At 58.2% G+C, this 21694-nt stretch overlaps 3 protein-coding genes across 5 annotated transcripts; 1 reads left to right on the forward strand and 2 right to left on the reverse strand.

Moving 5' to 3' along the window:
* The first annotated feature begins 495 nt into the window (after positions 1 to 495).
* On the forward strand, positions 496 to 6045 carry REC8 (REC8 meiotic recombination protein). The gene is made up of 19 exons (XM_080808537.1): positions 496 to 695; positions 767 to 835; positions 961 to 1103; positions 1198 to 1273; positions 1384 to 1504; positions 2329 to 2413; positions 2766 to 2845; positions 3085 to 3217; positions 3304 to 3376; positions 3456 to 3541; positions 3693 to 3742; positions 4066 to 4215; positions 4536 to 4602; positions 4699 to 4847; positions 5034 to 5082; positions 5313 to 5379; positions 5475 to 5606; positions 5687 to 5793; positions 5899 to 6045. The coding sequence occupies exons 1-19, from the start codon at positions 640 to 642 to the stop codon at positions 5988 to 5990; spliced, it is 1785 nt and encodes a 594-aa protein (XP_080664663.1). The 5' UTR covers positions 496 to 639; the 3' UTR covers positions 5991 to 6045.
* Positions 6046 to 6082: 37 nt separating this feature from the next.
* Positions 6083 to 15243, reverse strand: IPO4 (importin 4). Of its 2 annotated transcripts, XM_080808538.1 has the most exons (30): positions 15127 to 15243; positions 14946 to 15032; positions 14739 to 14818; positions 14607 to 14648; positions 13845 to 13974; positions 13562 to 13741; positions 13263 to 13328; positions 13048 to 13149; positions 12879 to 12962; positions 12027 to 12191; positions 11887 to 11940; positions 11620 to 11729; positions 11220 to 11328; positions 10930 to 11059; positions 10622 to 10735; positions 10407 to 10520; positions 10043 to 10163; positions 9759 to 9870; positions 9536 to 9651; positions 9357 to 9434; positions 9223 to 9280; positions 9016 to 9121; positions 8722 to 8915; positions 8534 to 8572; positions 8006 to 8131; positions 7707 to 7915; positions 7460 to 7592; positions 7273 to 7377; positions 6552 to 6621; positions 6083 to 6451 (listed from the first exon to the last, which is right to left on the reverse strand). In XM_080808538.1, the coding sequence occupies exons 1-30, from the start codon at positions 15193 to 15195 to the stop codon at positions 6321 to 6323; spliced, it is 3234 nt and encodes a 1077-aa protein (XP_080664664.1). In that variant the 5' UTR covers positions 15196 to 15243; the 3' UTR covers positions 6083 to 6320. The 2 variants fall into 2 exon arrangements, with proteins under 2 accessions (XP_080664664.1, XP_080664665.1); XM_080808539.1 differs by lacking the exon at positions 8534 to 8572.
* A 296-nt stretch (positions 15244 to 15539) lies between these two features.
* On the reverse strand, positions 15540 to 21591 carry TM9SF1 (transmembrane 9 superfamily member 1). 2 transcript variants are annotated; one of them, XM_080808541.1, is made up of 6 exons: positions 21020 to 21591; positions 20001 to 20362; positions 18597 to 19218; positions 17979 to 18164; positions 16759 to 17032; positions 15540 to 16197 (listed from the first exon to the last, which is right to left on the reverse strand). In XM_080808541.1, the coding sequence occupies exons 2-6, from the start codon at positions 20343 to 20345 to the stop codon at positions 15804 to 15806; spliced, it is 1821 nt and encodes a 606-aa protein (XP_080664667.1). In that variant the 5' UTR covers positions 20346 to 20362; positions 21020 to 21591; the 3' UTR covers positions 15540 to 15803. The 2 variants fall into 2 exon arrangements, with proteins under 2 accessions (XP_080664667.1, XP_080664666.1); XM_080808540.1 differs by having other exon boundaries at positions 20675 to 21591.
* Positions 21592 to 21694: the final 103 nt, after the last annotated feature.

Genomic DNA, 21694 nt, shown 5'->3' on the forward strand with positions numbered 1-21694 from the left:
TTCTGATTGGTTCGCTGTCTGCCTCGGGAGACACCTGTTGCCTAGACCCCAGGGGGGCTACTTGGTGCCCCGAAACCGAGCGCTCCCAAGCCCAGCCCTGTTCCCCATTGGCTGCTGTGGGGGCCGCCGCCATCTAATGACGAGGGAGGCGCCGAGTCCCGGAGCGCACGCCCCCTGCGGCGGGATCTAGGGCCGCGGGGACTGCAGGTGCATAAGCTGAGTGCAAGGCCCGGGAGCCCGGCGCCCCTGCAGAGGACCCCGTTCTCTCTCGGGACGGCCTAGGACCCAGCCCCGGCCTGCACTTGGGGCACTCTGTCTCTCCAACCTGGAACCCGACCCGGAAGGCCTCAGTAAGTTCGAAGCAGCCACGCGGCGTGGGAACCCACTCCCGGCGGCAGAGAGGGGCCTCCTGATTGCTGTGTGTGCGGTCCGCGCCTCCGTTTACTTCTCACCCTAATTGTTGACCTACACCTGAGTGTTTATCCGTTCCTTTACCGGGCGTTCTGGGGCTGCCCCGGCTGCTGCCTCTCCAAGCCCTTTGCCCCGACGGCGGTGTTTGGAAGCCCCGTGCCACAAAGAATTCGGATTGAGACCCCAGCGGAGGAGTGGTGGGGACAAGGGTGAAAGCCCGGTGGGACAATGTTCTACTATCCCAACGTGCTTCAGCGCCACACTGGCTGCTTCGCCACCATCTGGTAAGGCCTGGGCTGTGCGCGCCGGGAGGGGCACCCGGGGCCCCCAGCCTGACACCCCCCACCCCTTCCAGGCTGGCAGCGACTCGTGGCAGCCGGTTGGTGAAGCGCGAGTACCTGAAGGTGAACGTGGTGAAGACCTGGTAAGGCTGGGAATGGGAGGAGCGGGCAGGCCTGAGTGGGCAGGAGAGGTGGTGCTGGATGGGGTGCGCCAGGCTGCGGGGCTGGGCCTTGGAGCAGTGGTGATCGGGGCACGTTGTCCCCCTAGTGAGGAGATCCTCAATTACGTGCTGGTACGAGTTCAGCCCCCGATGCCCGGCTTGCCCCGGCCCCGCTTCTCCCTCTATCTGTCAGCCCAGCTGCAGATCGGCGTGATCCGGGTCTATTCTCAGCAATGCCAGTACCTCGTAGGTAAGGCGGGCAAGGCTCAGATAAGGGGCAGAGTCACCTGGCCCTGTGGCAGCGAGGGGAGGCGTGCTCTCCACCTTGCCCTCCCTGCCCGCAGAGGACATCCAGCACATCCTGGAGCGCCTACACCGCGCGCAGCTACAGATCCGCATGGATATGGTGGAGACTGAGCTGTGAGTGGCCCTGGGGAATGGACCACTCAGCCTTTGGTGGGGATCCTCCCTGATCAGGGTTGGCCCTCTGCCTCAGTTGCTGGACAGCTCACATTTTCTCTTGGTCTCAGACCCAGTCTGCTGCTTCCTAACCGCCTGGCCATGATGGAGACCCTGGAAGGTGCTCCAGACCCCTTTTTCGGGGTGATGTCTGTGGATCCCACACTTCCCAGCCCCTTCAGTATCCCTCAGGTAGGGCTCGTTCCCCACAGATGCCTGAGACTGGCAAGCTGACAGTGCGGGAGGGGAGTGCTGTTCCTGTGTCTGACACTGGGGTTCGGGAAGGGGGCCTGCCACAGCTCTCCCCTCTAAGAGTCCTTGCTGGGGGACTGTCATGGCAGACCCCTCCAGACAAAGCAGCCCTTGTCCCAACTTCTCACCACACAGTTCCCACTGCCAAGGCTCTAAGCCAGGCCCTTAGCATCTCTTAGCCTTAGGTTTCTGTGCCCATGTCTCCCTCTATCCATGTCCTGACACGTCTACAGCTTAAGACAATGCTACTTCCTTCTTTCAAAGACACCTCTGGCTTCCCACTGCACACAGCCCTCCATGCCCCTAACGGTCACCATTGTTCTACACTAGTTAAGTCCCACATGTCTTTAGCAGGCCTGGCTCCAATGTTTACCCCTTTCTATGAGGCTTTATCTCTGGCCAGAGCCAGATGTTGCTTTGGAACTGAGCACATTGCTAGTGCCTTGTCTCACCCCTTGTGCCGACTTGCTGGGGTCCTCTACACACTGGTCTTTCTATTAGACCATAGGCTCCTTGAGGTCTTTACCCCCCAACACTTGACGTAAGGGTGCAGTGCTTCCTGCACAGAAAAATGGACAAAGTCTAGATAGTGGGGGCAGGAATGGGAGGAAAAGAGAGCAGATGGTGAGTGGGCTCACTGTGTGCTGGTGTCACAAAGCTGCAGCATGAAGGAATATTTCCGTTTGCTGTCTGAATAAGGTTGTGGAGGTGGGAAAACGGGCTGAGGATGAATCCTCCCCTTTCATCCCCAATCCTCTCCAAAGATTCGACAGCTCCTAGAAGCTGCAACCCCAGAGAGAGAGCTTGAGGAGGCCCCGCCTGAAGTCCCTGTGGAGCCTAGGAAGCCTGGTGAGCAGAGAGCCTCTTTCCTGGGAGAGGCCTCAGAAGGCCCAAGAACTGAAGACCATCTTTGAGCTTCTCTTAAGAGCCAGGCCCTGTGAGGGGCATTCCATTTGTGTCACCTGATCTCTGCCTCACAAGAGTCCTATGAGATCAGAATTCTTATTGCCATTCTCCAGAGGAGAAAAGTGAGGCCTATAGTGCTTGAGCAACCTAGCCAGGGTCAGATTGCCCGTGACTGGCCAGGGCCTGACTAGAACCCCGGTTGACTCGATTCCAGAGTCTGTGCTTTGGCCGCCTCATGTGGCATGGGAAGCTGGAAAGCCACAGAGGGGCTGATGTGACTTTCCTGCCCCTCCAGACAGGATCCCGGTCACTGTGGTGTCTCCAGAGGCCATCACCCTCCAGGAGGCAGAGCCCATCCGCATGCTGCAGATCGAGGTAAGCTGTCCCCTTCCAGAGAGGCTGAGGCCTGAGTCCTGCCTCTGGTGGCCCCGCCTGCCTCGTGTTACTCTCCTGTCTGCGAGTCCTGCCTTCTCATCTCCATTCCAGCACTCCCTGCACCTGGCACTTGAGCGCATGGTGGGCCCCCTATTGCCCGCCTCTCAGGCCCCATCTCCTAGAGCCACTTGCCCTTTTCAGCAAGGGGATTGCATCCCCTCTTCTTACTCTCTTGCCAGGGTGAACAGGATCTCCCAGAGGTCAGCCGCCGAGACCTGGACCTGCTGATTGCTGAGGAAGATGAAGCCATCCTGTTAGAGGAACGGCGAGGCAGGCCTCCCCGGGAGCGAAGGGCACGTCCGGCCCCAGAGGGTCAGTGCCCTGGCATGGGCAGGCTGGGCCTGGGCGGTGCGCCCAGCTCCTCCTGTACGCTCTAAGCCCCAGTCTTCTCTCTGCAGAGGCCAAGGAGGAACCCCGGGCCCTGGAGGGGGAAATGGCAGTACCCCCGCTCTCACCTCCAGCTCTTGCACCGTAAGGGCAGGGTCCCCTGGGCCAGGTAGGGGGCTGATGCTGGGAGGGGTGTACTTATTTCTCCTGCCCATTTTCCCAGGGTGGAAGAGGCAGCAGAGCCACTTCCAGTCCCGGCCCCCGAGGAGGTGAAGCCAGTAGGCTGGGAGCCCGAGGCTCTACTTACTGGTGAGTGCCCATTGTGCCTGTGGCCTTCCTGGGGCTATGTGCACAACTGCCGCCACTCAGGGCCCTGTTGAAGGGAGGCCTTCTAGCTTCTGGCCTGGGCAGCTGCCAGGACAAATGCCTGTGGCAGAGCCGTGACCTAGTGTTGTTGCAGAGGTGACCCCCCCACCAGAGCTGCGTCTGCCAACACCACTCAGCCCAGAGGTGAGTAGTGCCCCTTCCAAGCTTTCTCCGCCTCTTTGCCCTCCTCTCCCAGAGCTGCTCATCTGTATTCAGCTTCCCCAAGCCCTGGGCCACTGCTAGCCTATCTAGGATTTGTGCAAATTGGTAGAAAATGCCCTGTTCACTCTCCATTTTATTGAGCCTGCACTCCCCATATGAGGTCAGAGCTGCACCCAGAGGCCCTGCCCAAGCTCTTTACCAGGGTGCCTCTGGAGTGGGGATGTGGGGCCTGTTTTATAGCCCATGAAGGTGACAGGAAAAGGAGTAATGGGGTAGCCTTGGCCCTGCCTCCCCTCCCCATTCAGAGGCGGCAGCCTCCAGTGCCCCCATATCCTCGGAGTCCGCCTGCTCGCCGCCGCCGCCGCCGCCAGTTATTATTCTGGGACAAGGAGACTCAGATCTCCCGGGAGAAATTCCAGGAACAACTGCAAACCAGAGCCCACTGCTGGGAGTGTGTGAGTGCAGCCCAGGCTCTACAGGTGATGGAGGGAGGCAGGGAGGGCTCCGGGCCATAGGTGCTGGGGAGGCGCTGGAAACAATCCCCAAAGTGCATGTGTTCCAGGTTTATAGAGACAACTCTCCTTGCTCCTTTAGTGACCCCACGGAGCACATGCCTGGGCACCACCTAGCAGTAGGCAGGGCAGGCAGGGGCCAGAGCCAGCATGGGGGGTCAGAGGTCTTGGAACAAAGCTTTGCAAGATAGTGGAGAAGGGGCAGTGAGGAGGGGCTCCCTCCTAACTGGGCTTCTGGCCTCCCCCTCCACCCCCCCATGCAGCCAAAGGTACAGCCTCCCGAGAGGACCATCAGGAGTCCCACGGAGCTATTCCGAACCCCAACTCATGGTAAGGAGTTGGCATGTGGGGCCTTCTGAACCCACAGTCCACTGTCTCAGTGTTCCTCACACCTCAGACCCCATCCCTGCCACCCCTCCCTCCCAGCTGGCTGGCTCCCCCCAGAACTGCTGGCTCTCTGGACCCACTGTGCCCAGCCACCCCCAGAAGCACTCAGGCGAAGGCCACCCCTGGAGCCTGAGGAGGAGGTGGCAGCTGAGGAGGAAAGGAGGATGGAAACTCTGAGCGATATTGAGGTAACTGCATCCCCTTCCTCCTCCCTTGGGAGCCGCCCCACTTCACTTGAGTTCCCGCAGGCTGCCTTCTGCCCACCCGAGCCAGTGGTGCCAGGTTCTGTCCTCGAGCGCAGGCCAAGACCGCGTCACCCTGCCCCAGGTGCTTCTGTGATTTCGGGGGCTTAGTTCTCACTCTCCCATCCCCAGGTCCCTCGGGAGGCCCAGGAGCCCAGCGGGCCCCTCATGCTGTCTTCAGGTAGGCACCTGGAGAAGGGAGAGGGCCACCACCACAGCCACCGTCCCAGGGAACGGGTACCTTAACCGCGAACGGTTTTTACTAGAGGGAGCACTTAACGTAAGGGAGCCTAGATCTCTTCCTTCTTACAAGTCACTGCACAGCAGTCACATCTAGTGTGACCAGGGGTCCTCAGGGTCCCGACCATTCTGATCTAAGCAGACCCACTCAGGACCTTCCCCTCCCAACAGAGCTCTCTCTAGAAGCGGTGGAGGAAGAGAAGGCCCGCATCAGCCTCATCCCCCCAGAAGAACGCTGGTAAGCCGCCAGTCGGGGGGAACTCAGGGTGGGGCCCTCGTCCATGTCACAGCTGCCACCTCCCCTGCTCCCCGCTGACTGCTGTGTCCTTCCAGGGCCTGGGCTGAGGCAGAGCAGCCTGAGCCCCCTGCACTGCCTGTGGTGCCTGAGGTCCCGGAAGTGGCCCTGGAGTTGCCTTCAGTGCTGCCGCTGGAGCCTGAGCTGCTGTCGCTGGAGGCCCTGTACAGGTGCAGGGAAATGCTGCCAGGGGAGGGAGGGGGGCGGTGGGCAGGCTAGGACTCCAGCTGACTGTTCCTGATCCCTACAGGGCCGTGGCCCAGGAGCTGCAGGCCAACAGGGAGCCCGATTTTGATAGCCTGGTGTCCCCACTCAGCCCCCGCTGGATGGCCGCCCGGGTATTCTACCTGCTCCTGGGTGAGTATGGGGACGAGTGGGCCCATGTGTGGGGCGAGGACACATAGGTCCGAAGGCTGCCGCAGGGATTCCCCCTGACCGGCCCCATCCTCTTCTCTTAACCAGTGCTGGCGGCGCAGCAGATCCTCCGCCTGGAACAAGAGAAGCCATATGGGCGCCTCCTCATCCAGCTGGGGCCCCGGTTCCACTGCGCTTAGAACTGACAAAGCTGCCAGGAAACTGGCCACATTAAACCCATCTTGCCTGCCTCGATTTTGAACTCTCTGCTTCCTGCTCTCAGAGCTACCGGTCAAGCAGAAACCGAACTGCCTTTATTAGGGTAGGATGTCAAGACTCCATTTGCACTGTCCTACAGGGTAACAGACCCAGCCCCAGAGACACCCCCATAAGGCAGCAAGGGGGGCTGAGACTCCCGAGTAGGTATGAGGCCCAGAATCTTTGGTAAGGCGTGAGCTGAAACAGGGCTGAGAGGTGGTCCTGGGGCCTGGGCAGGCTCTATTCTCTCTGGCCCGGCTGCAGCCGCCAGTCTAGGTGAGGCCCAGGGCGGCCTGGAGTTCCTGAGCTTTGTCACCAGGCAGCGAGCCCAGGGCCGAGTGGAAGCTGTCAGTGTGCTGTTGGGCCAGGAACGTCAGGAGCAGCAGCAGTGTAGCCTTGGTGTCTGCGTGGAGAGTGAAGAGGGAGAGAGCGGGGAGGCCTGGCCTGTAGGTCCCTAGCTGGCCCCCACCTCCCCGTGCCCTGCCCACTGCCACCCCACTCACCTGGTGGGATCTTGTTCTCAGCCAGGATGAGGCTGCAGATGCGCAGGAGCTCAGGAGCCACATCTACAACCTGCGGGGCGGGGTAAACAGGCTGACTTGGGGGTGCCAGCAGCCCTGGGCCCTGGGCCTGAGGAGAGCCGGAGTCTCCTGCTAGGGATATACACATGACACTGTTTCACATCTGAGACAACTGGGAAACCCAAGAAGGACCCATGAAACATGATGGGAGTAATTTTTTTTTTGAAGGAGACAGATGATGACCAAAAGAAGCCCAGACACTCAGAGGAGGCACACCCAACACAGCAGGCTCTGAAGGTGTAGGACAGAGGTGAACGACACAGGAACGTGGGCACCCAAGTCCAAACCTAGCTGGATGGTGCAGATGAATCTCATTCAGAAAGCAGAGCTGCTCTAACTGGAAGGGACAGGGAGGGTGGCCCAGAGATGCCCATGCTCTGAGGAACACCATAAGAAGGAACCCCAGTGTAGGAAGTCAGCCCAGGGAAGCTGGGACTTCCGCCTCCCACCAGAGGGTGCACAGGGCCAGGGAGGATGGGGTCTCCCGAGGGAAAACTGCTGTGCTGTGAGGGGGGCCCGGCCGCCGACCCTGGCAGAGTAAGGACACAGGAGTGTCCAAGAGCAGTTTAGACTGTGACTGTGTCAACTGTAAAGGAGGCCAAGCATGCCTCTGGCTGGAGCGTGAAGCGCCCCTCCAACTCACCTGGTCGGGGCTGCTCTGGTACAGGAAGCTGAAGAGATGCCCTATGGTGACCCACTCCTCCAAGTCCTCCTTAAGGGGCAGGGCGTGCAGCAGGGCAGCCAGCACCTGGACACAGAGAGGCCTCAGACCCCTGTTCTGTCTCCTTCCCCCGCCCCCGCAGCTTCTGGGCCTTGCCCCCAGCTCTCACCTGGGGCTCCGGTTTCCTTGTGGGACTGGCCATCAGCAGGCGGGCCAGTGCCCCGCAAATGTTGTCACGGACGCGATTGTGGCGCTCCCGTGCCAGGAGGGGCAACAGCAGCCCCAGCAGCTTGGGGAAGTATCTGGTTCCACAGTCAAGGAACAGGCCCACGGCAGACCTCTCCCATCCTGGAGCCCCAGGGATACTCTCCATTCCCCACTGGCCACCCCCACTGCCCCCCATAGCCCGAGGATACTCCTGAGCAGGCCGGCCCCCATGCTCCGCCAGCACACCCAGCCCGAAGACCGCATTGCTCCGCACCTCAGGGTCAGCCTCCCGGGCAGTGCTCAACAGCACAGGGAGCAGCCGGGACACGAACTGGGCTGAGGCGCCACCCAGGCCCTGAATGGACTCTGCCAGCGTCCCCACAGCAAAGGACTTCTCTGCCACTGTGCAACCCTGTTTCTGGTGGAGGGAAGAGTGTGAGTCAGGGTGGGACCAGGCACTGGGTGCACAGGCAGGACGGGGTTGGAGGCCAGGGCACAGAGCACTCACCGTCTTGCACAGCAGCAACGGCAAGAAGCTGGCGAAGAAGGGGGCAAAGGCATCTCCCCCCGCCGCAGCGGCCAGGGCAGGAATGGCCTCTCCAGCATGCTCTAGCAACATGGCGTCATACTCGGCCTGCGGAGCCGGGTCAGGGGCTAGGGTACTGGGGCTAGCTCTGCTGCAGGGGACACCCCCCACCCAGTGCTCTGCCACCGCCATAGGTGGCCCCCAGGGGTGGCCCTGGGTTGATGGGATTGGGTCCTGCCAGGCTGGACTCCTGTGAAGACCAGCTTTCTCTCCTGGTGAGCCTCCTCTCCCCTCTCGATCCCATCCTCCCTGCCCCCAGACCCTCACCTGCAGAAAGCCTTTCCAGAACCTCCGCTGCCTTCATGGGAGCAGGGATGCATTATTCAGAGCCATAACCAACCTTTTAGCAGCCCTGGCTCCCTGAGGCCAAGCCCAGGGACACTGTCCATCCCTGCTCTGCAGACACCCCAGGGACAGCCTGCTCCCACCATGTGCCTCCCACACTCTCACCTGCTCCTCTTCCTCCTCCTCAGGGTCCTGACAGGCTGTCTGCAGGAGGAGAGTTCAGCTCAGCCTGGGCTCTCTGGTCCCTTCTCTCCATGATGGGGAGGTGGGGGAAGGCTGGACCTGTAGCCTCTAACCGTCCCTGCTCCGGGCCAGGCCAGCTCCTCGCTCCACAGCCCACCTGCCCCGCTCACCTTCCGCTGCAGCACAGCCTTGAGCATGCCACAAAGCTCAGCAAGGCGCCCGGGGGGCTGCAGCACGAGGGGACCACAGCCACGCAGCACCCCCGTCAGCGCCTCAAGCACAGCCATCACCACCTGGCGCTCCCGCTCATTGCTCACTGCCTGCATGTAGGATGGCACCACCCGGGCCAAGGCGACCTGCAGAGCTGGGGACATCATTGGCTGAGGCCCCGGTAAGGCCCTGCCTTCCCCCGCCCCCCACCCCACCATCCACAGTTTCTGGAGGCCCCACTCTCCGCTGCTCACCCGTGGTGTTGGGTTCCGAGGGGCAGCTCTGACAGGCCTTGTGCAGTGCACAGCAGAACTGCCCGAGGGCCTCATGGGCTGCCTTCCGCACGTTCAGGTGAGGGCACTGTGGGATGAGGACGGGCAGGACAGGCCTGCCATGTTCATGGCCAATGCAGGGCCCCTCACCCTGGGGACCCCACCTGCTCCGTCCGCTAGCCCTCTCACCTCCAGCAACTTGAATACTTCTTCAAAGACACTCTCAATGTACGGAAGGAAGGCCACACTGTGGATAGACACACAGCCATGGGGAAGGAGCTCCCAGGTGGGGTTCCCAGTGTCAGGAAAGGACCAAGGCTCACCTAGTGTTCACCGAGATCTCCCCCAGAGCAGCACAGGTGTCTTCCTTCTCATCGAAGAAGGCGTTCTCCACGCTGTACCTGCAGTAAGGTTGGGGGTGGCAGTGATCAGGCACCTGCAGGGGCACAGGGCCCTTGCCCAAAGTCAGGGTTCCTCTGAACAGAATGGCACCCCTCCGCACCCTGAGATCTCAGAGTCGTCCTCCTCTTCTTCATCCTTGTCCATGAGCTCCTCCTCTTCCTCCCCATCACTCTCGTCGTCAAACAGAAGGAAGGAGCTGCTTCCGTCATACTGAGGCTGGGCAGAGGAGGTGCAGCAGGGACTCGGGCTCAGCTGTGCCCAGATGATTGCCACCCCAGGGCTGCCCTTCCTGAACCAACCCTGCCCACCCATTCTCTGCTCACCACAATGCCCTCCGTGGAACGCAGGGACAACAGCATGAGTGTGGTGATCTGTGGCAAGTGCGGTGCCAGGCCCTCTCCCATGAGCCCTGATAAGGCTGCGAACAGGCTGTACCTGGTGGAGGCAGGTGGAAGCCGTACAGTCCCGCCTGCCGGAGCCAGACAAAATGGGGAAGCCCAGGGAAACCCACAGTCCAGAACCACAGGACCGGGTTCTGGGCTCAGGGCTGGGGATCCAGTGGGCAGGCAGGAGGCGCGGGGTGGGGGCAGGACAGGGGCTCACTCACGTGCAGCGCCGCAAGTCAGGGTCGTCTACCTGGTCACACAGGCCCAGCCCCAGCTGGCAGCACTCTTCAGCCAGGGGCCTCATGGGCTCCCCCACTGCTCGAGCCAGCACCCCCAGCGTCTCTGTGGGGACAAGAGCCAGGTTAGTACTAGGAGGCAACCATGAGCCAGAGGGATTCAAGGCCAAAACCTGAAGGACCAAAGATAGCAGCTGGGGGGGTAACTGAGCAATCCCACTGGTTTCTAAGTGCAGTGGGAAGAGTGGCTCCTTGGATGGGAAGATATCTGTGCTGGCCTGGGGGAGATCCTCATGAACCCCTTGGCACTTCCCCGGCACTGGGAGCCCCGCCTGAGCCCCTTATGCACCCAGGCTTTGGATCTGCACAGGCTGGAGGTCCTCGCGGCCTGTCAGCAGGAATTCCCGCAGGTGCTCCATGATGGTGGGGAAGTAGGGCAGCAGGGAGGCCTGTGCAGCTGTGGCTGGGGGACAGAAGGACAGTGTCAGAGCTGGAATGAGAATCACCGGGACCACGTGCCACAGGCTCTATAGGGGAACCCAGTACGTGCCGCCTTCTCCTCACCAATGGCTCCCAGGGCGCTCACAGCCAGCTCCTTGGCCCGGGGGCTGCTGGGATTCCTCAGAGGCTGCAGCATGCACTCCATCAGCTCCGGAAGGTAGGGCTGCACCTTGGGCCCTGTGGGAAAGGGCAAGTCTCTAACACCCAGCCCAGGTCTCCTACTTTCTGGGGGCCCCCTGCCTCCAGGCTGACCTCTAACATCCAGCCCAGGGCTCCTTGGCAGCCTGCCACACACCTCTCCCTGCCGCAGGCAGCACGTCCCACCCCCTTCATCCAAAATGACAGCTCTGTCCCCTCCCTCCCACACCTACCTAGGTTCTCCACGAAATTCTCCAGGGCATAGCAGGCCTTGGCGAGGTGGTTTGTGTGCCCAGGAGGCACCGACTTCAGGTAGGCGAGGAGCAGTGGCATCACCTCCCCTGCATAGCTGCTGATGTGGGGCTGGGGGAGGGGTAAGGAGGCCCCGAGTCAGCCTACCGGGGCTGTGCCCACTAAGTGCAGTGGCGGCAGGGATGGGTGAAGAGATGAAGCTGAGGGGAAGCTGGTCCTGGGGACGGGTGGGGCTCTGCTAGGGTGGCCGCCCACGTTCAGCCTCACTGACCTGGAGGTTCTCTGAGAACTGGCCCAGGGCAAACAGTGCAGCATTGCGGACCACCTGGGACGGGTCCTCCAGGCCCTTGCATACGACCTGCAGCAGTGGGGGCAGCAGCCTGGGGGTGTGGAAGCCGGATGCTGGCTGAGGGGCGGGGCCAGAAAGCCCTAGGCTGAGCCCTGCCCCTTATTTCCCGGTTGAAACCAGGGCTATGTCACTGACAGCAGGCACCACCCCCTGCTCTCCACAACTGAGGTAGCCATTTCAATTATTTTTCAAACCAAAGCACTTGTGAGGGGAAATACTCCCCATATTAAGCTCCAACAGCTGTGAGAGACTAGGACCATCATGAGCCATGCGGTGGTCCTCCCCATGGCCCGCCTTCCCTCTAGGACGGAGGAACAGGCACCTCTGCCTGATGTGGTCACCAGCTCCATCAGACAGCACGGCAAGCACTAGGAGGCCAGCCTTGCGTTGGTATGGTCTCTCACTCCGCAAGGCCTCTTCCAGCACAGGCATCTAGGGGAACGGATGGTCTCTGCTGAAACCCTGGTCCAAGTCTGCCCACTCCTGCTGCAGCCCTCCACACCTGCCAGGGCCCAAATAGCCTCAGTGGTGGGAAACTAGGCACACTGAGGGAGAGGGAGGGGCAACAGGAGGACAGAGCCATACTTACCAGCAAGGGACAGAGCTTCTCCGGGGGCAAATGTAGTGCCAGCATGTCCACGACCTGAAAAAGGTCAGGAAGACTTTGCTGGACTCCATCTCTGCCCCACAGTGAACTAACTACCTGCCCCAACCCATCGCACATCTCACCTGTACAGCAAAGTGCTTAGGAGTCTCTCCTAACAGCCCACTCTCCAGCTCTTCCTCTTCTGAATCCTGGTCCTCAGGATCCAGCTGGCCCAGGGCAGGCTCAGCAGCCATAATGGGGAAAAGGGTGTGTAGTAAGGGTGGCAAGAGACGATTCTTCAGTAAGGCCTTGAAAGGGAAGGTGGAACCATATCCCTGAGAATCTGCTCCCGAGATGGACTCACAATAAAAATTCCAGCCTTGGGCACCTGGCTGCCTCAGTATGTTAGGTGTCTGACTCTTGACTTTGGCTCAGGTCATGATCTCAGGGTCATGGAATCGAGCCTCACACTGGGCTCCATAGTTGGCAGGCAATCTGCTTGAGATTCTCTCTCCCTCTAGTTCTGTCCCTCCCCCTGCTCATGTGCACACAGCTCTCTAAAATAAATAAATAGGGGCGCCTGGGTGGCTCAGCTGTTAAGCATCAGCCTTCGGCTCAGTTCATGATCCCAGAGTCCTAGGATCGAGCCCTGCATCAGGCTCCCTGCTTGGTGGGGAGCCTATTTCTCCCTCTCCTACTCCCCCTGCTTGTGTTTCCTCTCTCACTGTATCTCTCTCTGTCAAATAAATAAACAAAATCTTTAAAAATAAAATAAAAATGATAATAATAAAATAAATAAGTCTTTAAAAAAAAATTCCAGCCTCCTAGACCATAAAGGGTCCAGCAGGAAACTCCCAAACTCCCAGCCAAGAGCTGGAGTGAGGCCAGATCAAGTTTTGAAAACTGCAAGATACCCCTGAGATGAACAGAATGTCCCAGAAGTTAGCCCAAGGATGGAAATGGGGGTGCAGTCATGTGCATCACAGAGTACTCACTTTGCTCTTGACTTTGACCAAGAAACTGAGGCAGCAGAGAATCCGTACGCGTATCGCATCACCCAGAGCCACATTTCTAGCCACCTGCCCAGAGACGAACTTGAATCAGAGACAGGCAAGGGAACTCCAGCAAAACAAGCAGCAGAGGCTATGCCCATCCCCGGCTCACCTCCAGGCAGAATGTGAGGACCTCAGAGAGGTGGGAGGTGATGATGGGCACCTCTGACTCCAGCAATTCATCCAGGGCCTCCACAGCCTCACAAGCCTTTGCCTGCCAGCCAGTCAAACAAGTCAGAGAGTTACCATCGGGTTACTTTAGTGGACCGGGCCGTGTGCTCCTATACTCTCCTCAAAACAGAGCTCTTGCCCGAATGTTATCCTCACCTCATCTGCAGAGATCAGAGTCTGCACGGCCACAATGAGCTTGGGCACCAACATCCGTGCAAGAGGCTGGAGGGCAAAAAGCATAATGCACGCTCACTCATCCCAGGCCCCAAAAGCTGGCTGCATCCTCAAAGCCCGGACACAGGAGCCCAGGTACAGCCACCCACACTATCCCCTCTCAACTGCTAGGGACGACAAATGGCAGATAAAGAGTCTGAAATAGTTCTGCATCCTGCAAGGGTGAGGACACAGAAGCTCTGAGGACAGGGAGCCAGGAAAGGGGAGGACCCACATCTCACCACATCATCAGTGCCCAGGTAAGGGGCCATGGTGGTCAGAGTGCGCAGGGAGTAGAAGAGGAGCCCAGGAGATCCCACCTCACCAAGGGTCTCATTCAGAAGCTGAAGAAGCTCCCGGTGGTGGGGCTGGAAGGCCTCAGGCCGGGAGGTCACCACCACACTTAGCAGCAAAAGCCCCATCTATCCAGGTGTAGGGGATGAGAGAGAAAAGCGTATATGGTGTATCCAGCTGCTCAGTCCCCCTCTCCCTACTTCCCTCCCACCACCCACCATGTGCTAGTACCTCTCTCTCTGGGATATGGGGGCTGTGGGTACTGTGTTGAAGAAGTTGCATGAGCTGAGGCCAGGCCTCCAGGCCTTCCTTTCGAAAAATGGTGGCTGAGAGCTGGGCCAGGCTAAGGCTCACAGAGTGCCTGCAAACAGGAGAGATTGCCCCTGACCCCCAATCACTCTCCAATACCCTCCCCAGCACATGCTGGGCCTGCCTCCATGAGGTGGCCAGGACAGAAACCTCCAAGTGTGGGCAGAGGGTCTGCCAAATTGGGACACATAAGAGGGGGGCTCACAGGAAGACCAGCAGCAAGATAGGTGTGTAGTCTGGTGAGCCTGAACTCACGCAGACAATTTTGGTTCCATTTTTTTTTAATAAAGATTTTATTTATTTGACAGACAGAGATCACAAGTAGGCAGAGAGGCAGGCAGAGAGAGAGGAGGAAGCAGGCTCCCTGCTGAGCAGAGAGCCTGATGTGGGACTCGATCCCAGGACCCTGGGATCATGACCCTAGCCGAAAGCAGAGGCTTTAACCCACTGAGCCACCCAGGTTCCCCGGTTCCATTTTTCTGATTCGGGTTTAGGAGACCATCACAACCCATTCTCATGAAATTTAGTCTTCAACAATCTTAAAATCCTTGCTCCACTCTTGGTTTAAAACAGACATCTTTCCCCCTCCCCGGCCCTGTCCGGAGCTGAAACACAAGGCAGAAATCCAGAGGGTCTCAGCCTGGAGTCAGTCGGGATCCCAAGAGGAGGCAGGTAGGCACTTACTCGGTCTCCCTCTGAAAGGCGGTCAGAACCAGGGACTTGAGGCTGGAACACAGGTGGCAGGTGTGGGTACTTGGCCCGCCTAGGAGCCGCCTCCGCCCGGCCCCGCCCCGCCCCGCCCTTGGCCCCGCCCACCTCTCCCGGTGCTCCGCCGCCAGCCGTCGCCAGCGTGTGCTCAGTCGTCCACGGGTCAGCACGGCCGCGAACTGGCGGATCTGGGACGAGGAAGCACGCATGTGAGGGTCCGGGCAGGAAGGGGCTGGGCGGGCCGCAGGGGGGCAAGCTGGCGCTCGACCGGTGGCGTACTATGGGACGCTCCACGGGAAGGGACAGGCGTCTCACCTGAGGGTCGACCGCCGAGGCGAGCAGGTCGCAGAGGGCGGGCAGGGCGGCGGGGTCCCGAAGAGTGGTCTGGAGCTGCTCGGTGGCCTGGGAGGAGTCCCGGGGTCAGAGTCGGGGCTTTCCCACCACCTCCTCCCGTTCGTCCCGGCCCGGTCCCCACCCCCACACCCCCGTCCCGTACCCGGCGGATGCGCTCGGTGTCCGGCAGCAGCAGCTCCCGCAGGATCTGCTCCAGCCCGGCAGGCTCCATGGCAGCAGCCGAGCCGCCACTACTGGGTCGGGTGGGGGGAGGGACAGCACGTGGAGGCCCTGAAACCCGCTTCCGGCGGAAAGGGCGTTGCTCCGCGCCCCTCCCGTCGCCAGGGTGATTCAACTCGCTTTCCACAGGGAGCTTCGGCTTCGCCACTTCCGTCGGCTTTCCGCGGAAACAGGCCCCGGCACCGCAGGTTCCCCCGGACGAGAGTTCCCAAGCGGAGAACTCGCGTTCCGTGCGTTCCGTGGCCGACCCGTCTTCCTAAGGGACAGTGCCCATAACGGCAGGGCTAGAGTTCCTATATCCAGACCAACTCCCCCAACTACAGAATCCTTTTTCTTAATAAATTTTATTTTGATAATTGTAAAAAGAAAAATCAGGACGAAAACTAAAGGCAACTTAAAAAGTTCAAATATATACTCCTTATATAATAGAGATTTGTAATTTTCAGGCTCTCCGGGGGAAAGGAGGCCCAAAGGGCAAGGGAAAAGGCAACAATGCCATCACACAATTCAGTCAATTAGAAGAGACGTTGGTAAGAAAGATCAGTGGGCCTCTGGACGTGAAGAATGGGAGAGAAGAGCAACAGCTTTGTCACCCAAAACTCAGTCCATCTTGAGGTTAACATAGATATAACGGATGAACTTTAGGGAAGAAAAAAAGGAGATGGTGCCTAGCATGAGGAAGAAGACATAACCAGTGAGTAAGGAGTAGCCAAAAAACTCTACTGTCTGTACCGCCCCTGACATGTTGGAGCGCCGGGCATAGTAGAAAACGGAGTAGAGGAAGATGAAGAGCCCAGTGGAGCCAACACTCAGCACAGATCGCCACCACCAGCGGTAATCCTCCCCAGACAACTGGAAGTAGGTGAGCGCAATGGAGATGCATGCCCCCACGCTCAGCAGGATGGCGAAGACAAAGAAGAGGATGCCATACAGAGTGTACTGTTCCCGACCCCAGACTGTGGCAAAGATGTAGTAGAGCTCCACAGAGATGGCACTGTGAAGAGAAGACACGACACACCGCATTAAAGGGCTGTGCACAGGGCCAGCTCTGCACCCAGCCACCACCCCTCCGTGGTACCGGGTCATTGTGAAAAGTGGGTCTGCTCCAGTCCCTACCCGGGAGTGCCTGGCTTCATAGGGACTCTTCTACCCATGACTCGCCACGGTCGTTTCAAGAACATCTGCCCTCATCGGTTGAGAGCAAGGATCTTGCCTGTTTGATTTTCTGCTGTATCCTCTGCCTGGCACTAGAGGTCCTCAACAGATTGAAAAAGCAATGACGTGGGCTTCAAGCACCACGTGCTGCCTGTGGACACTAAAGTCAGAAACCAGAAAGATGGTGAAAGGGAGCAATGTCTCCGGAGAGCTTCCTAAGTGAGACACCCTCACCTGTGAACTGCTTCAAGCGGAGTCCTGCTTGGAGAAAGGAGGACTCATGTAATGATCTCTTACTGGTAAAGCTGAACCAGGGATTATCACTCTTGTTGGGTTAGGGTCCTGCGAAAGGAAAAGTCAGGAACCTGAGAGTGATGGCCATGGCATAAAGGGAGGATACCTGAAAGGCAGGAAGCCTCCAACAGTCATGTGGATGAGTGTAGACTTGTACCAGGGCTGGGGTGGGATTTCCCGGGCGATGTTCTTGGTGCGACAAGGTGCGTCAAAGGGGCTAGCATTGTTCTTCCCGAAGATGCCTCCGATGACCGTGAGGGGAAAGCCCACCAGCAGCCAAACTGTCAGCAGCAGCAGTATGGTGGTGGCTGGCAGAGCCTGTGTCGAACCATTAGCCCAATGCACCGAGTTCACCACACTCCACGTCAGGAAGAAAGGCACTGCAGGGATGGGCCCCCAGAAGGAGGGTCAGCAGGGGGAAGTTGCATCCCTGGGACCACCCACTCAGACTATCCCTGACCGGGAGAGAGGGTATGAAGTATCCTGCTCCCAGGCAGACCTCCGCCCTGCCACAGCCTGTAGTTTCTGTTCCTTATCTTACCAACATCCCCTCCCCCATTCATTATCATTAAAGAACAAGGCAACTGTTACGCTGTTACAGAATGATCTAAGAGTAACACAATCCACCTGCCTCCAAGGCCCTATCCCTCTGTGGTATCCTATCCAGGATTCCTAGCACGAGACATCCCTTTGGATTAAGGCCCTGTTTTCAGAAAGCTCTGGTTCAAACATAAATGTGATAAAATATAAATCAGACAGGATTGGGAACACAAAAGGCTTAGAATGCACACTACTACTGCCTCTGAAAGGACAAACTGGCTTATAAGGCTAGAGTCCGGTAGCCACCTCCAAATAAAAAAAAAATACTTTTTTTTAAGGGGGGGAGTATCAAAAAATAAGTTCCCAAAAGAGTGTTATTTCAATCTTGATGTAATGGTCAAGAATACGGGATCTTGAGTCACAGTGCCTAGGTCTAAAACCTGCTCCACTCCCTCTTAGGAGCGTAATGTCAGGCAAATTACTTAACCAGCTGGAAGTTCATTCTCCTCATCAGTAAAATGGTGACAATATTACCTTCACATAGGATTACTGTGAGGATTAAATGAGAGGAACGTGTGTCGAGTGCTTACCATGCTGCCTAGAACATTTTGCAAAAGAAATGCATTCTTGTCTTCTGAATGGTTTTGTTTCTTTTGCATATTTTTATTGCTTTGAAGCAATAAAAATAGAGTGCTTTGAAGCACTCCATTGCGGGTTCCACAATGTGATCTAAGTTTCTCAAATCGGCCCACCAGGCCAGCCCACCAGGGAAAGGGCAGTCCTCACCAGAGAAGAGGCTGGTGGTAAGAATGATGTTCCACACCCAACGCTCGCCTCCAATCTGCCGGTAGAAGTGGCTGGACACGTAGCCAGAGATGCAGCAGGTCAGGGCATACAACAAGATGGCTGCCGAGTTAATGGCCCCATGACGGTGCACATTGAACATGCCCAGCAGTGCCATGACAATAATGCCTGCAGGGTGGTAGTGGAAAGCCTGTGTCAAGTCTTAGTCTCTCCCTTTTCTGGCAATTTCAGAGGAATCAGTCCCCTTCCACCCAGACCCAAGGTCTCCAGGAAAACAATATCCCCTAATTCTGTTGTCCAGCAAACCAACTGAATATACATCTTTTTTTTTTCCAAGTAAGCTCCACGCCCAGCATGGAGCCCAAAGCAGGGTTTGAACTCATGCCCTTGAGATCAAGACCTGAGCTGAGATCGAGTTGGATGCTTAACCGACTGAGCCACCCAGGTGCCCCATACACCTCCCTTTTGAGGCCACCCCACCCCCCTTCGGTCTGCCCCTCACCTTGGACAGAAGAGAAGATCTGTAGATCTTTCCAGAACAAACCACCTGCTTAGTTCTACCCCTTGAGAGAAATCCCTGATTAATTTTTATCACCTCACCAGTGCCAAGGGCCAGGAACTGGGCACCCACACCAAGCACAGCACAGAGTAGACCACGGTATGGAGGGAAGCGGAAGACATCTGTATGGATAATTTTCCAGCCATTGTCACCTTGGTCAAAGTCATCACCAGAACCTGCAGACGTAGTCTCCTCATCCAAGTTGTATCGAGCCAAGTCGTTTCGAAGCACACGCATGAGAATGACAGCCACAAAACCCACCAGTAAAAACACAAGCACCATGGAATTGATGATGGATAACCAGTGGATTTCCAGCGTTCTGGGAAAGAAACCACCATCATCACCACGGCGCCTGTCACTCCGACGTTCCACTGAAGTCTCAGACCAGCGCACACTGTAGGTGTGGGTGAGGCCTAGGAACTCATCGGGTCGTAACCCATCTAAGCTGTGGGGCTTGACATCTCGCACTGAGACATTGGCAAATATAATTCGATCTCCATGGAATTCTAGGTGGAAGTCCAAATGGGTCCAGAGCCCTATTTTGTGGCTGTGAGGCAGGAAGCCACTCTCCTCCATGTAGCCCACAAAGCCACGGATTGGCAAGTCGTCCACTACAAATTCAAAGTAGTACAGTTCCTCAATGGCCTGGCGAAGTTGTTCCACCTACAAAGAGTAAGTCAGGAGTCAAACACAGCCTCCCCAGGCAGAGGGTTAGAGCAAGGTTTCACAACCTGGACACCACTCATATTTGGGGCTAGATAATTCTTTATTGCAGGGAGCTGTCCTGTCACTATAATAAGCACCATCCCTGGCTCCTTCCCATTAGGTGTCAGTAGCACCACCAACAGTGACAAACTGATCTCTAGTAGACATTGCCAAATGTCCCTTGAGAAACAAAACTGAACTGCCTCCTGTTAAGAAACATTGGGTTAGACCCTGGTATGCTGGGATTCTCCAAAGAGAGCAATATGACTTGATAGGTGTTAAGGTGTAGAAAAAGGAGAAAGGCAAGGTGGAAGAAGGTTTGGGTAAACTAAAGAAAAGTGCCCTAAGATAGGATCTGCTAAAGAAAAAAGCATCACGGGAAAGATAAGAGTGTAAAGGAGCTAGTTAAGAAAGCCAGTAAGTAGGTATGGAAGGAAACAACTATGCAGCAGTGACAGGTGGGACCTTATTACCAATAAGCAGCTTGGAGTCAGGAGCTCTGGGCTCTAGTATCACCTCTGTAATTCAATACCCACGCAGTCTTGGAAAAGTCTCTCATGAGCAAGTATGTTTCTTCCTCCACTGAATGCAAATAATACAAGTCCTGCCTACCAGTGGGGTTGTAGTTAGAATCCAGTCGGATCATTTCCATAGAGGTGCTACAAAACCATAAATTAGGAGGCACTCTTATGAGTCCCTGGGAGAGAGGGCTAAGCACTCGCCAAAGCAGAGAGGCTGACCTGCGCAGAATTGAGCTGCATGTGGCACAGAATTCTCTTCTCCACATTCTCCCGAAAGCGTATCTCGTACAAAGACTCGGCCATTCGGTCCCCATCCAGCACTTCACCCAGGCTAAGGCTTTTGTGACGGATCTTCTCAGGGCAGCAGACCGGAAGCTGATAGTAGTGGTAAGTCTCCTGAGGGTTGTGGTAGGGTCCCACTTTGTTGACGTAGAGAATGACAGGGTCACCGGCCTTGTAGTGTGTCACACCTTCCACCCCTGGCTCATAACCTGAGCCCAGCAGCAGTATCAGGACTGGCAACCACTGGCAGCTCCAACTCCGCGGCTGCCCAAGGACTGTCATCCTTAAGCCAGTGGAACCTGTTTGGGGGAATCCTGCAGTTATGAAAAGCAGGGATCAACTCCTGACGCCCCAGGTCAGGTCCTTCGAAACGAAGCCCCATAGCTCCAATCTCTCCCCCTGGCCGCTCAAACCCTCCCTCGGGAGGCCGCCCCCCGACCCCAACACAATCCTGTCTCTGTCCGCCTCTGCGCTCTCGTCCTCTAGATCTGGGGTCTCCGTCCCACAGTCAGCCTGCCCCGGACCTCCCAGCGCGCCCAGCCCGTTTCCATGGCAACACCACGCGGCCTCGCGCCTCCGGCACCTTCCCGCGGCACCCGCGGGGTCCTCACCGCTCGGGTAGGGCTGGCCTCCGCGGCGCCCGCGGCCTCCGCGGCCCCGTAGCTGCCCTTGGGCTCCTGCCCGGGTCCCCCCCAGAGCGGCGCGGAGCGGCGGCCCGGAGAGGACCTGACGACCGACCTCCACAGGGTTGGCCGCCGCGGCGCCTGATCGCAGCGGCTGCGGCCGCACCACGCGGGACGCCGCGCTCGGCTGAGTGACGGGCTCCTCGACGAGGTTTCTCCAGCCGGGAGGCCGGCCCAGCTCCGGAGAGCCCGCAAGTCTCGGCTAGTCTGCTCCCCCCGACGGGGCCACCCCACCGGCGATGTGCAGAGCAGCCCAGGACACGTCAGTCTTACCACTTCCGCCTCTCCCTCAGGGGCCTCAGCCCGGCGGAAAGCTCCTAGCTTGGAGCCGAGAGGGGACCACGCCCCCGCCCCTGCGGCCGTGGCGCCGCTCGGCCAGCGGCTTCTCGGGCAAGGGCTACGGCTGAGGCTGGGCTGCGAGGCTGTGGACGCCCCTTTGGGGTAAGAGTCGCCGCTGGGCCGCCCGCCCGTCCCCGGGGAGACTTGGGGCCCGGGCGGAAGCCCGGGAACCGCGTCCGCCGCCCGCGTCCAGTGACTGTCCCGGAGACGGAGCCGGGTTGGTGGCGGGGCCCATAACTAGCGGACGCCCGGAGCATTTGCCGGCTGAACCAATCGGACTCGCCCCCAACTGCAGAGGGCGAGCTCCGAGAGGCGGTCCGTGGCCCCAACCCGGGCGGGGCGGTGGGGGTGGGGGGAGTGAGACTTTGGGTGTCACTGTGCTAGGACAGCTCGGGCACAGTCCGTGCAAGGGTCCTGGAGTCTGGATCTCTCCTCACTGTTCTCCCAATCTGTCACGAATGGTCTCCCGCCGAAAAATAAATACATGAATAAAAATATTTTCCCGGGGCTGCACCGGAGGTCTCCCTGGCAATATAATGACCGTCGCATGTTCGAACTTAGGCAAGCCCGAGCCAAGTCTGGTGCGGAGACGGGCAGAAGAGACAGGGT

The sequence above is a fragment of the Martes martes genome (genome assembly GCF_963455335.1).
Source record: "Martes martes genome assembly, chromosome: 7".
In the NCBI taxonomy this organism is placed as follows: Eukaryota; Metazoa; Chordata; class Mammalia; order Carnivora; family Mustelidae; genus Martes; species Martes martes.

What these genes read in the sequence shown, in the direction of transcription:
- IPO4 (XM_080808538.1), bottom strand. Translation starts at nt 15,195, where the DNA reads ATGGAGCCTGCCGGGCTGGAGCAGATCCTGCGGGAGCTGCTGCTGCCG. An exon ending in CCTGACTTGCGGCGCTGCAC is followed by an intron (nt 9,871 to 10,042) that starts GTGAGTGAGCCC and finishes TGCCTCCACCAG; the next exon opens with GTACAGCCTGTTCGCAGCCT. An exon ending in GTTCCACGGAGGGCATTGTG is followed by an intron (nt 9,652 to 9,758) that starts GTGAGCAGAGAA and finishes TCCTCTGCCCAG; the next exon opens with CCTCAGTATGACGGAAGCAG.
- REC8 (XM_080808537.1), top strand. Translation starts at nt 640, where the DNA reads ATGTTCTACTATCCCAACGTGCTTCAGCGCCACACTGGCTGCTTCGCC. An exon ending in GGCTGCTTCGCCACCATCTG is followed by an intron (nt 696 to 766) that starts GTAAGGCCTGGG and finishes CACCCCTTCCAG; the next exon opens with GCTGGCAGCGACTCGTGGCA. An exon ending in GCCCCTTCAGTATCCCTCAG is followed by an intron (nt 1,505 to 2,328) that starts GTAGGGCTCGTT and finishes TCCTCTCCAAAG; the next exon opens with ATTCGACAGCTCCTAGAAGC.
- TM9SF1 (XM_080808541.1), bottom strand. Translation starts at nt 20,345, where the DNA reads ATGACAGTCCTTGGGCAGCCGCGGAGTTGGAGCTGCCAGTGGTTGCCA. An exon ending in TGCAGCTCAATTCTGCGCAG is followed by an intron (nt 19,219 to 20,000) that starts GTCAGCCTCTCT and finishes TACTCTTTGTAG; the next exon opens with GTGGAACAACTTCGCCAGGC. An exon ending in GTTCCTGGCCCTTGGCACTG is followed by an intron (nt 18,165 to 18,596) that starts GTGAGGTGATAA and finishes ACCACCCTGCAG; the next exon opens with GCATTATTGTCATGGCACTG.